General features: G+C 33.4%; 1 protein-coding gene across 2 annotated transcripts in view; it reads right to left on the bottom strand.

Moving 5' to 3' along the window:
• Positions 1 to 793: 793 nt before the first annotated feature.
• Positions 794 to 14,718, bottom strand: part of LOC150110238 (putative phospholipid-transporting ATPase IIB) — a 359,872-nt gene continuing 345,947 nt past the window's right edge. For both annotated transcript variants that reach the window (XM_090398500.1, XM_090398506.1), the window contains one exon: positions 794 to 1,396. In XM_090398500.1, the coding sequence (XP_090254626.1) occupies positions 1,263 to 1,396 (134 nt within the window). In that variant the 3' untranslated portion in view covers positions 794 to 1,262. The remainder of the gene's footprint in view (positions 1,397 to 14,718) is intronic.

Raw genomic sequence — 14,718 nt, 5'->3', positions numbered from 1 at the left:
CCTATATCACAAATAGAAACTCAAAAAGAATATTCTTGCTTTGAATTGTTTCTTAATACTAATTCCATATATTAAATGAAACATGGCATTACTTACTTTGCAGCAATACATTAACTGATGTGCAAATACTGCTCATGTCACTACTTAATTATCATTGAGTTTTTTTGTTTTTTTTTAACAATATACGATGATTCACTTTGTTAGATATGAAAATAAATTTCATTTTATAGGAGAATCAATGACTGTTTTTTTTTCCATTTTGCAATAATACTTATAATACATACATATAAAGTACTAAAATGCAAAATATTTTAATCTACCAGAAAGAATAGCTAATTCTCTCTGGTGCAGATCTCTCAATTATCCAATTTTCAAATGAACAAACCATTAACTAGCCAACCATTGAACAAGTTAGTGTGTGTGTCAATTGCCTTCTGATGCAGTGCAATGTCAATGTACCTTTATACCTTCAGTTATCCAATCCTTCAATTATTTAACCACCAGATTGCACTCCCACTACAGTTAGATAATTGAGAGATTATTGCAGTTTTATATATAATTTTTTTTAAGTTTTTTTTTTTTTTTTTAATTTGAATGATCCCAATACACAATTTTTAGAAATTGAACACTATTAAACTGTATTTTTAGAAAAGATTATGTATCATCTTATTAAAGTCATAAAAGTACTGTATATCATATAAACAAATATGGATCCTAACTGTATTTTTGGAATTTTCTGCTAAGTTGAAAAATTTAAGCAATCAATGTTATAAAAATGCTTTATCTGAAAGAATGGAAGATTGTCATCTTACACAGCACCACTGCTTACCAATAGCAGCTAATCTAGATTATAAACAAATATATAAATATTATATAGGTGTGTATAGATATATATATATATATATACATCTCAACAACATTATATTCATGAAAGACAACAGTATATAAATACCTTTCTAGAAGAAAGGATACATTTGTTCACTGAGGTTTGGAACTTCCCATGTCTCCATGACCATTTCTTTAGAATAATGATAACCCAAAGCAATGCCCAATAATGGTTATGCATTATTAAAGTGAATCAAGTGGTGCATCATTCAAGGAGTAGAACTGAGAGAAACAAATTTCATAGTAAGCATCTATTTAAGAATGCAAATCACATTTTAAAGAACATTATTTTAACTTGCTCAGAAAATGCCTCAGATATATTTTGTAATAGAATGTTTGTTGCTCATAATTTGTGCTACAATCAAGTTCCAGAATGGTCATGTGAGTTTGATGTAACTTGGAGGGGCTACTTTTCGATGAAGATATTTAATGATGTAAAGAGGCAAACAGCTAACTAAGGTTATAACTGTCACTTTCCATAAGAATGCTGTCGTCTGAATAAATTGAGCATCTAGAAAGAAAAAAAAAGCAAAGTTTTTCAATTGTCCCAAAAAACATATCATTAACAGAACAGTTCATTTTCTATAATTAAGGATATAATAATTTAAAAACACATCTTAAAACTAATTTTTTTTCTAGAAACAAAACAACAAAAACAGCTGCTGAAAGATTTAATATAGTTAATGAAATGTATTAGAACCGTTCTCAACTGCAAAGCAATAAGGAGTAAGAACATTCCAAAACAGCCAGATTGCAATGCAATCACAGTTATTAGCCAGAATGAATGGCGAAATTTAGAAAAGGGCTTTCAACCCCATCTTTCAAAACAAAAACAAACAACTGAAAAATAATAATAACTGCAACTATAGATGAATATGATATGAAATGTGCAAAAGAAAATATTCAAGAGACTTCAGTGAATGTTTATTAAGGGAAACAAGTGAAGTGAAGAATATAATACAAAATAAGACAGAAAAATTATTTCAGACAAAAACAGGAAATACAAATAGTTTCTAGAATATCAGAAATCTGGACTAGTTTCTAGAAAATGTAAGGAAAGGTGACAATATAAAGGAAGTGGGGTTTTTTTATGCTATCAAGACAAGACAAGATAAAAATTAACAATGGGAATCATGTGAAAAGCTTGGTTTTTCACACCCTTCACAAATTTGTAGCTACATGTCTTTTCTTTTAGTGTGACAATTTTGATAATTGGTAAAATATCCTGCAACTGGTGTCCTTAGAAAAGTTTTCTATGTCACTGCATAGGAAACTGTAAACACAGTCATTAACACAGCAATAAACAACCTTAGTAAATGGGCAAAGTAGGGCAGAGTTCATTAGGATGCAAAAGTAAAGAGAAAGTTTAAAAAGAAGAATTCAGTCAATTAAAAATTTAATTCTATCATTTGCATAAAATTGTATTTGAATATATATACAGTTAAAAGATTATTCATAGAGTGAATATGAAAAATGTGTAAAAAAGAAAGAATAACTAAATTAACCTATGAATAAATGGACACACACGCACATTAAAAATTGCATGAAAACTATGTGTGTATTGTACATACATATATATATATATGTGTGTGTGTGTGTATGGAAAGTTTGTAATATATATATATTACAAATAATAATGTTATATCGTTAGTGAGAATTTTGAAATTTTTAGGCCATTATCATGATTTACATTAGGTTGACTTTCATATCATTCTATGAAGTTTCTCAAATCTGAAAGGATATTTGTGAAGAATTTCTGCATTGTCCTATAGGAGCCTGTGGCTAGTAGAAACCCCAAGATAAGAAATCTGCAAGACCAGATTTCTTATCTCAGACAAAAACACATACATTTGTTAATTCTTTTGTGTATACACCCCTCATATTCACTTTATGTGAATAATGTATTAATTGTATATGCTCAAAGGCAAATTTAGAGCCTCTGTAGCTCAGTTGGTACAAACTAAGCATTTTGGTTGGAAAGACCTGGGTTCAATTCCCATCCATGACATGAGGAAGCTTTACGGTCTCTTTGGACTAAAGGAGTTAGCCAGTCTCATGCAGAGGCAGTGGGTTTTTTTCACCCAGAAACTCAGGTTTTTTGTCTCTTAGAACAAGCAAACTGGCCCGTGAACACACACACACGGGGATTTACTGTCATAAATACATACTTAATCCCTCATTAGGAGGGCTCAACCAGCCCTAAGGGATGGATGAGGAAAGGGGGAAACTGCAAACACTGCCATTAACACAGAAATAAACAAACTTAGTCAATGGGTAGGAGAGCATGTGGTTCATTAGGTTGCAAAAGTAAAGAAACAGTTTAAAAAGAAGAATTTAATAAATTAAATAAATTATATGATTTCCATAAAATTTACATTTATTTATTCATATGGGGTTTCCCTTAGGGTAAGTTCTTTCCCAAGAACTTACTCTAATGAAATACCATGAAATGCAAGTGTTTCATATTAAATTCTTTATTTTAGGTTTATGTAATTTATGTGTAGAGTAAGTTCTTGGAGGTTCACATGTGTATTTCTGTGCATTTAAAAGTGATGTTTTTGTATTTCATAGTGTTACATTACTGGCAATAAAAGTGTAAGCAGATTATTTCAAAATTAGAAACATAAATAATTATATAGAAACAAAATTTGTTTTGTTATTACTATTAAAACATTAATATTAAATTTATTAGAATATTAGTTCTTTTAAAAAAGTATTTTATACATGCAGGAAATCAATTAAGAAACTAATTCAGGTAAATGACTATCTGGTGCAAAATATAAAATGCTAAAAAAGCATGATTAGCCAGTAAAGGTCAGTAGTCTTTTACCATTTTTGGTGAAACTTATGCATTCGAGTATACCTGCTGAAAATGGACACAAAGAGAAACATGAAGATAATGTTTTGAAAACTCACTTAAACAAAATGAAGAATAATCAAAAAGCAATAAATAAAATAGTACATTACCTTGGATGAGAAATTCAAAATTAATTAGTAATATGAACTTCACAAAAAAATTACTTACAAATAATTTTTATATATTATATTTTTATTATATATAACAAAAAATTACCAGTAAATAAATTAAAAGAAATGAAATATTCAATAGTATTAGACTCTACTCCCAATTCCAGTTACTGAGAACAAATGTGCATTACTGTCTGATTTTTAAAACTTTAGAATTAATATATAAACTTTCTTTTGGGTTTTATTGAAATATTTGATAAATACTATCTATAAGAACTGACATCAATTTTGCTGAAAAAAGTTTATAAAAAGCAGTAAAAATAATGAAATTTACAAGCAAAAGTAGCAGCTAGAGAATTTTCTGATATTCTTCAAATATCTGCAAATTTTTTAACCAAAGCACAAGTCAGAAAACACGAAGGGAAAAAAAAACATTTTGAATATGAAGATTAAGATGAATCTAAATGATAAAAAATATTATTGCATGGGTACCTCCATGGATTCTTAAGACTCATCTTGGAAGACCCAAACTATGAATACAATATCTATCATACCTCTCCTTGAAACTATTAACAGACAAAGTACCCACAATTGACTCAGGCAACCCATTCCATTCGTTTGTCACTCTACAAGCCAAAAATCTAGTCCTCACACACTCTTACTAGCTACACTCTTATCAAACTTCCAGGAATGACCTCTTGTTATGCCTCCTCTAGCCAAGTGCTGAAACATTTTCCCTGCATCAATCCTATAAATCCTTTAAGTAATTTAAATGTTTCTATCATATCCTCCCCTTTTCCCCACCCATTAACCAGTTTTGCAATCCACAAACTATCAATCTATCCTTAGGAAGCATTCCACAGCCCACTCAACCATCTTAGTCACTTGTTTCTGGATCCTCTCCACCAGAGCACAATAATCCAGATGTTGCTGTATCACGGCCTTATAAAGAGAAATAACTTCTTATCTCTGCTTGATTCTTCAATAACCAAGTAATCCTGTCTATCCAGGAAACTTTAGCAATATGCCCTCTAAACTTCAACTCTCTATCTACTACTACCACCATCCCCAAATCCCTGGGCTTCATCAATAAATAAACATAAAAAAAAACCAATATAACTTTACCCATGATACTAATGTACTACAGGTTTACAACCTTTTGTGGCTGGCAGTCACACAAAATTATTATCATTTTTGGATGTATAACCTTATAAAATGAAACAGATATCATGATAGCATAATACAATTAATATTTAATGATTAGCTACCAATCAACTTTTTTTTAAATAAAAAATTAGCCTATTATATGTCAGGTCTCTGATTTGATTAGCACTTGTATTTTGGCCTTGTAAAAGCACTCCTTATTGCATTAGTCAAACTATAATCTGGTCATTCTTGGGTCCCCCCACCCTTCCCTGCTATTTTTACCTGAAATATTTGTTTTACTAACCCTTTATCTTCTATTCTGTTTAAGTGACCATATCATCTTAGATTAGCCATGCTTACACATAAAAACAAAGATATCTCAACATTATTACTAAATAATGCCAAGACACTTCGTTTTTATATCATTCTGCCAATAATATGCCTGTTCACTCCTCCATTTTCCTCAAAACAATCATATTGTAGTCTCTAGGCTTTGATCACTGCTTTATTCTCAGCTAAATTCTCCAATCCATACATTAAAATTGGTTTGAACACCGTCTGTATACTTTGACTTTTGGTTAATTTCCTTCCTATTCAACTAACTTCTCATCATACCAGTTTTATTCTATTAAGTGTTTCCATGTGAATTTACTATCTGCACTAAATATTGTGCCTGAATAGTTAAAATGTGTCACTTACCTACAACTGAGAATGCAGTTTTTCTAGATCTCTATTTCTTTTCAGTTCTAGTCTTTTTTTATTGTTGATTTTCATATCAAATTTGTCACAAGTAGCAAAAACTTGTAGATTTATTTATGGTGATATCTTCCAGTGAACAGAACTAATCTTAATATCTTCATTATGGATATCAGGTTAAATTTCCTTTCCCTCTATAATGTAATTCACACAGATGATATAGATCCTTGCCTGCAATTGATGCAATAAAATTCATATGATTTTATTGCATCTTCTTGTACATTTCAATTCTAAATGCCGATTTACATCTTGCACATATATTATGCATTTAAAAAACATGGAAATAAACTAAAAATACTGAGGTGGTGGAACATAAAGAACATTTTCATGAGAAGATAAGACTGGATACCAAAATGCATTAGTAAATAAATAAATATGAAATAAAATAAAATAAAACCTCTGAAGAAACAAGAATTATAAAAAATCAAATGCATGAACCATAAAATACAGAGAACAAAGAATATGAATAAAGTATATGGAAGGTTTATTAAGTAAGACAGAAGTCTACCACCAAGCTACCAACCAATTGCCATCACCTCAGTCCTATCCAAAATAATGGAGGTAATCATTGACAGCCAACTTTCTCTGCTACCTACTAAAGGCCACCATTTAATCCTTTCTTTTAGGCATTTAGGCATTTTTAGCCACCATTTAATCAATGAATACCGGTATGGATTCTGCCATTCAAGATCCACAACTGACCTCCTAGCTTATATTACCCACCACTGGAAATATGCTATGGAACAGTTTGGAGAAACTTATGCTGTTGCTCTTGACATTTCCAGAACTTTTGCTCATGTCAGACATCAAGGCCTGCTAAACACACTGCCAACCTTTGATTTACCTGCCACCCTCTGTAATTGGGTTGCCAGCTTCCTCCCTAGTCATTCACTGCCTGTCATGGTTGATAGCTACCTCTCTTTGAGCTTCACCACCAATGCTGGAGTGCCTCAAGGCTCTGTCCTATCACCTATTTATTCTCATTCTCCTGTACATAAAGGATCTATTCAAATTAACCACTAATCCTGTGCACAACTCTACAGATGATAGTACTTTCCATTCATTTGACAAGCCATGCAATGTGAAGGTCATCTAAATAAAACTAGTACCTTAAATATTGATCTATGGACTATCCTTCACTGGGGGGGGGGGGACAATCTGACTATGCTCAATGCCACCAAAACACATTTTTAAATTAAAGATGCCAAGAAATTATATTATTGGTTTTATCCTTTATCCAAGTGTAAACAAACAAAGTTTACACTTGAAGTATTTTCAGGACAGGGCAACTCATATATAGAGGCTAATGACTTCACATCACTTACCTTAGTATCCCATAATGCAAAGTACATCGCCTTATGGACATGTATAATGTCTGTAAGGCAATGTGCTTCCCATAATGAATAGCATTATGGGAAGGACCACTACCCAGACTGGTTTTGACCTATCTTGAGGTCTCATCAGTGGAAGCCAGACACAGAAGTGATACCAAGGTTGAAGTAACGCAGAAGTCATATTTGCATATACAAGCAGTCAAAAGGTGTCACATCTTATTAATACTCTTGATTAGAGCTAGATGATGAAAGTTTTTTCATCTTTCATTCTTTGTGAAAGTAAAACTTTCACAAAGAATGAAACCAAGAATATAATTTCTTGGAATCTTTAGTTTATAGTATAATCAAGTGAAAAAACTTTCAACATCTATCTCTCATCCACACCACAGTATTTTAGTAATAAAATACAAACACCTTTTGACTATTTATATATGGAAATATTTCAACCTTGGTATAACTTCTGGGACTCCCCCCCCCCCCACTACTGATGAGACCTCAATAAAGGTCAAAGCTGAAGAAAAGCAATTAAATAGCAAGCCTGTGCATTTTTTTTTTTGGTCAAGCCAATACTAAGAAGTTAAAAAGGAATTTCTTCAACTATCAAAGAAGCATGGAGGATTTGGGTTTCCAGTCTTAAAATTCTGCTATTTAAGTGATAATACAGCTTTAAAAATCCATAAAATATTGCAGACTATCTTCTGTACTACTTGGGATTTCATCTTCCCATTTGGAGTAAATGATTATACAGGTCCACAATCTGAGATTGTTCCTGAACACTAACTCTAAGACTACTACAACACTCTGGCATTGACATTCTTTCCATTAAAAAAGTAAAAATTTGGTATAAAGAAATCTTTAATTTCTTTCACACTGAACTCCCACAGTTAGGTACTGACAACAACACTTTGTTTCATAATGTATTGAAGTTCCAAGGATACACTAAAAGGAGGGATCTCGCTTGGAGAATTGCATATGACCACCTTCCAGTTAATACCATCAAACAGAGGTACTTTAAAGTGGTACATCAAACTTTAACATCGGAGATCCAATCTGTGTCATCTGTTACCGATTGGAAACAGCAGAGCATGCATTCTTACAGCTTCCCTCTTGGGTTGTGTATCTGGAACATATTATGTAATGTGTTCAGCATTCCATTGCTTACAACAGAACAGGTTATTTTTTTGCAGTACCCACCACCTGTTAGCAATGGGAAAAGAATTTTGATTTTTATAATTAATGAACTAAAATACCATTTATGGAAAGTTACAAAGAAACATGGATTTGAAAACCAGCAATGACATCCAAATGCTTTATAATATTGTATTGTGGAAATTTTATTGTTCAGTCAGATGATTTTTGTATTTAGAAAGAAGCATTCTAGAAGATAACAAATTTTTGACTAGATGGTGTAAACCACCCACATTATACAATATTCACTAGAAGGAGATAAAATTCTGTCTAATTTTGCTATGAGAGGGTTTTTAAATAATTCCATCCTTTAATTCAATGTGGTCAGGGATGACTGGAGAGCAATCCCAGGCAGAGAAGGCCAACTTAAGGCAGTTAACTCAGATAAGGCTAGCCACCTGGGTATCAGTCATCTTTGCACTTTAGTTTCAATTGGTCTTTTGGTCATTCATCTATATGAGATTGGTGAAAAAGAAAAACTGATAGCCTTTGCTTTGGCTATATGATGATATAAAAGAGCCGAGGCCTTTTCTCTATCTCTCATACTATCTATCTGTCTTTCTTTCTCCTAATACCATCAGGCTATCTTGCACCCCTATACTAACTACGCTAGGCCTATGATGAGCACCCCTTTACTTTTTCACCTCAATAAAGATCGAAACCGGTCTGGGTAGTGGTCCTTCCCATAATGCATAGTATTATACATGTCCATAAAGATGTGTGTGTTGCATTATAGGATACCGAGGCAATTGATGTGAAGTCATTAGCCTCTATATGTAAGTAATCCAGTTGTGAAGTTACTTCACAAGCAAACATTTTTTTGCTTACATTGGGATAAAGGATGAAACCAAGAATATAATTTCTTGGCATAATTTATAGTATAATCAAGTGAAAAAAGCTTTCAATAAAACACATTCTTGCCTCCTCTCTCACAAAAGAGATATCAACTCACATTCCCTTATCCTCAGTAATACCTGCTTTTATTGCAGCTTTTATATACTAATACTATAAGTATCAGGAATAAGAGAGAGAGAGAGAGAGAGAGAGGAGTTTTTGGCATTGGTTATTGCAACCTTGACAAAAGTTATAGACATTAGTGATGGACATGTATGGCTGACAGAAAACGAGATGGTTACAGGGATAGAATGCAATGAGTTTAACATTTTCAGGGTGGGAGTTTCAAGAGTGAGAGACAGTCAAGCAGATTGCAATTCTTTTGAGGTAATCTGGTGTAAGATTGAGGCCATAGGACATATTATAAAATTAGTTGCCACTACAGGTTGTGGGGGTGGGTGCCAAGGATGCCATGGAAGATATGTATGAGCAGATTAGTAAAATGAACAAGTTGAACAATTATTATTATGAGGGACTTCAACTTTGGAGATAGATTGGAAGAAAGAAAGGCTGCATGGCAGGAAAGAAATGAAACTTATACACTTACTGAGAGATAATTACTTGATGCAGCATGTGATGGAGGGGGACTCATGTGGTTGATAGTGTTGGATCTGGTTACAGGATTAGAAGACCTGTACACAACTAATGTGGTACACTGCCTCCAATTGGGGAGAGTGATCATGTGTTGACTTGAGAGTTAGCAAAACATGAGAATATTTCAGTTAAGTCAGGATATATGTGGTACTACAAGGCAGATGATTATAACAAGCTTAAGAGGCACCTTGATGCAGTGCAATAGCATAAAGATCTGCAAGAGAAAGATGTTCACAGTGGATACAGAATAGCCAAGGGATATCTGCAGGAAGCAATATCAGACTGTACATCCAAGGTCAGGAGGGTAAATCAGGTAGGAGTAAGATGAATGAGTAATATAATTAAGCATGAGTTGCAAAAAAAAAAAAAATTCTGGAGGGTATAGAAAGATGAATAGCAAACTCGCAAACAATACAAGAATCAGAAAAGAAAGGTGACCAGCATGGTAAGGAGCATAAAATCAGATTATGACAAAAAATTAGCTGAGCAGGACCAAGAAAATCTCCAAAAAATTCTTTCATTATTTGGTAAGTAGGAGGAAGAACATCTATGGAAGGATAACTTTAATGAGTTTCAATGGTGATGAAGGCAGAAGGAATAGTTGAGCCATTGAGTGATACTTGGATGATATATCATCCGAGTGAGGATATTTCTGTGATAGAGGTGACAGGGACTGATGTGAGAACAGAGTTTGATGAAGTGGAGGTAGCAAAAGGAGAAAAAAATAATTACTTTACATAAAGGAGATTCCAAGTCTATGATACCAAATTATAGACCAATCAATATCTCAGGAGTGGTGGTAAAAGTACTGAAAAAGTTGGTGAAAAAGAGAATTCAGGAATGGGTGGATAAGAATAAAAGTCTGTAATGGGCAGCATGGCTTTCTGCAATGTCAGCCATGCCTTAGCAATTTACTAACATTTTGTAATAAAGCGACAGCAGAGTCGGATAAAGCGAATGGTTATACTGATACTGCTGGATTTTGCAAAGATGTCTGACAGGATACCATATGGAATTTTGTTACACAAACTGGAACAAATAAGGATGGATATGAAACTGATGATATGAATACAAGGGTGGTTGATGGACACATACCAAAAAGTAGTATATGGAGGAGCAGAATCCAGGAGAAAGCATGTGAGTAATGATGTGCTATGAGGCTCTGTGCTTGGACCATTACTGTTTAATTTGTACATAAACAACATAGGAAATAAAATGAAGGGAAATATTCAGTCGTTTGCTGATTATGCAAAATTATTATTATTATTATTATTACGTGCAACTCCAAGGAGCCCTTAGACTCATCGGGGGGAGCCCTAAACATTTCAAGAACAACTATTCGGCATTTGCACAGTATCTATCATACTTTGCTTTGAATTCATTTACAGTCATGGCACACACAACAAACTCTGGCAGCTTATTCCACTCATTCACCACTCTCCGAGTAAAAAACCTAGTTCTAACACCTTTGCTAACTACACTCTTGCTCAATTTCCATGGATGGCCCCTAGTTCTCCCATCACCAGACCTGTTCTGAAAAATTTCCTCTGAATTAATCTTGTAAAAACCCTTCAGTAATTTGAATGTCTCAATCATATCACCCTTTTTTCCACCTATCAACCAATTTCTGTAACCCACAGATCTTGAATCTGTTTTCTCGTAAGGTTCATTCCATAAACCCTTGAGGGTACATGTCAGGAATTTGATGATGATGATGATGATTTGGTTCATGGAAAACATTGCTAGTTTAAGTAATTGAAAAAGAACTAAAAGATGTACAAAAATATTATGTTGATGAAATATTTATTAAAACAATATTTTAATGTCATGTTGTACCATCATTTAATACCGTGGTTTAAGCCAATAAGAATACAATTTGGTCGGCTAAATCACAAGCTGCCAGCCCATCCTCATTCGTTCAGTATCCAGGTAGATACCTAACAGGGTGCACCATGAGAAGCTGAGGATTAGGTCTGAAGCCCTGGTCGATTCTCCACATTCCTTTAAGGCTATGTGGAGGTCTCCACATAGACTTGATTTGCAAAAGTCAAGACTGGTGTATCAGAAACTACAGCTAGTTATACAGATAGGAAGTTAGTAATGATGTATATTTTTCATGTAGCACTAACATTTCCTGTACACCCCTTGAGGATAAATGTCAGGAATATGATGATGATGATGACAATATTTTACTGTAATATACCAGCAAAGTTTGTAGTTTTGCTATTAGTGGTTGACTAGTGAGGCCATTTAGCCTAACTGTACCTCCCAGCTATGTTATCAGTGGAAATAGTTTATTATTCAGCAAAATACACATACCTTCATATGCTGTTAGAATTAAATACATGTAGACTTTTTTTTTTTTAATACTGAGTGCTATGAAATAATCATCAACTTAAGGTTTGTGACACCTAGCTGTCATGATGTCATTTCATGCAGTCGCAAGTGAGAGAATGCAACATATACTCAACTGCGATACAGAAGCAGATGGACTCAAGAGAGATAGAGAAGATATTATTATGGGTTACTCCATGGAGTAACCCATAATAATAATTTCTCCTCCTTAGACTCATCAAGAGAGGCCCTAAACATCATGCCAAGCACTATTCAGCATTTGGGCAGTATCTATCATACTTTGCTTTGGACTCATTCACAATATGGCACCCACAACAGAATCTGGCAACCTATTCCACTCATTCACCACTCTCCTATTCCTGACACCTCTGCTAATTACATGCTTAGTTTCCAAGGATGGGTTCCTAATTCACCACCAGTCTTGTTCTGAAAACATTCCTCTGTATTAATCTTGTAGAAACCCTTCAGTAATGTGTATGTCCCAATTATATCACTACTTTTCTGCTATCAACCAATTTCTGTAACCCACAAATCTTCAAGCTGTTCTCATAAAATTCATTCCATAGACCTGATATCATCTTGGTCACCCACCTCTGAATCCGCTCCACCTTTTCCTTATTCCTAAAAAACCCAAGTAATCAGATCTGCACATTTGAGATGATGTCTTACCAAGGCTCTATAAAGAAGTACAATATCCTGCTTGTCTCTGTTCATCAAGGTATTCTTCAGTAACCAAGTAATCCAATGAGCTGCTTTAGCCATTTTTGTATTATGCCTTCTTGCACTTAATGCTCTCTAAACTAAACTCTTAACAGATAGAAGAATCCAAGGAGAGTTGAAAATAATTCCCTTTTAGAAATAAAGAAAAATATAAGGAATGACTGGTTGTATTTTGTGGATTCCTTATTTGTTCAAGTTCCTATTGAAAAGTTTATGTATCTTCACCATTGTGATTTTTGCAAAGATTAGATGGAAAGCTATTCTCTGTTTATGGAACTGACAGTGGTGAAGTGAAAGTGCTGAATGTTCCATATAGTTATTTTTTGTTTTAGTATGGATGAATAGTTGAATTTCATAACACAAACTGTTAATGTTTTTGGTATTTGCTTTAAGTTGTGATGAAGTAAGGCATATATTGAAGACACAAGTATGACTTGAAAATTTGTTGCTGTTTCCCTTGCTTAAGGAAACAGCAACAAATAAGGATTGATGAAGAACATATCTTTTGATTTTCCAGAGCAAGATTACCATGTTCTCTGTGAATGCCTGAATCTATGCCTAAAAAATGTTAACTTCTGGCTTTGCAGATATCTTGTATTTAATGCCAGAAGACCCCAATATTTTAAGGTTATGAATGTGTGTGTGCGTGTGGGCACGCATGTACACACACACACATACTTTGTTAATAAATTATATAAAAATAAAACTCAGTTTTCACGTCAGTAACATAGTGAAACAATGAATACGTAGGCCTGAGGAAACAATGTATAAAGGTAGGGGAAATATATACATAGACAACTCTAATAACTAACAGATGTCAATTCAATGTGGAAATGTGTGAAGTTATGCATTTTGAAACAGAAAGATTACAAGCTGTGAATTACTTAGTTATTGAAGAACACACTAATAAGCAGAGATAAGGGAGTTATCTCTGCTTATTAGTGTGTCCTCTATATAAAACCTTAATATAACCACATCCGGATTACTGTGTCTCTCAGGAATGAGGAAGAGGTGGATATAATCCAGAGACAAGTGACAAAGATGCCGAGTGGTCTGCTCCCTATGAGGATAGTTTGAGGGGTTGTGGGTTGCAAAAGTTAGTTGATAGGAAAAAAAAAGCAGGGGGGGAGGTGAGGGGAAGATATGATAGAAACATTTAAGTTACTTAAAGGATTTTATAGGATTAATACAGAGGAAATACTTTAGCAGTTTAACTAGTAGAGGGAGCAGGGCAAGAGATCATCCCTGAAAAATTTGATGGTTATCAAGTTTATGAGGACCAGGTTTTTTGCTTGCAGAGTGGTGAATGAATAGAATGGGTTGCCAGTCAGCTGTGAATTAATATTAATGGATTCAAGAAGATGTGCGATAAATACTGTGTTGATAGTATGGGTCTCCAGGGATGAGCCTTAATACTCAATGGAGGTTCCAGTGCAATAATAATCATAAGTAAAACACTAATAAAGAAATTCCTACAAGAAATAAACAAAGATGAGAACAAATTAAGAGAAATGCAAACAGGTTTCACTGGCTCTCAAACTTGCTTTTGTGAAAATAATTCAGAAAAATGTACACTGAATTAAAAATAGAAAAAACACTATATTGACTAAATAGCAACACATTATAAATAAAAGAACTTTGTAAAGTATTTGAATTAAATAGAATAATGTCTGGAAGAATAATCACATCTTAATTTGATTTTGATTATCAATTTCATTGATACTGAAAAGTCATTTGAAGCTATAAGAATACATACAATTTCTTAAAAAAATATCAAACATAAAATATTGTATGTAAATGTTCACAAATGTTCCAAACCAGGTGTTAAATGAGATTTGCATTTGCATATTCACCAAATATGGATTACAATGGAATATAA

This window comes from Typopeltis vanoorti, chromosome 1 (genome assembly GCF_054136105.1).
Source record: "Typopeltis vanoorti isolate ZY-2024b chromosome 1, IOZ_Tvanoo_1.0, whole genome shotgun sequence".
Classification (NCBI taxonomy): Eukaryota; Metazoa; Arthropoda; class Arachnida; order Uropygi; family Thelyphonidae; genus Typopeltis; species Typopeltis vanoorti.
The sequence above is the reverse complement of the archived record's forward strand: the minus strand, read 5'-3'. Positions and strand labels throughout refer to the sequence as shown.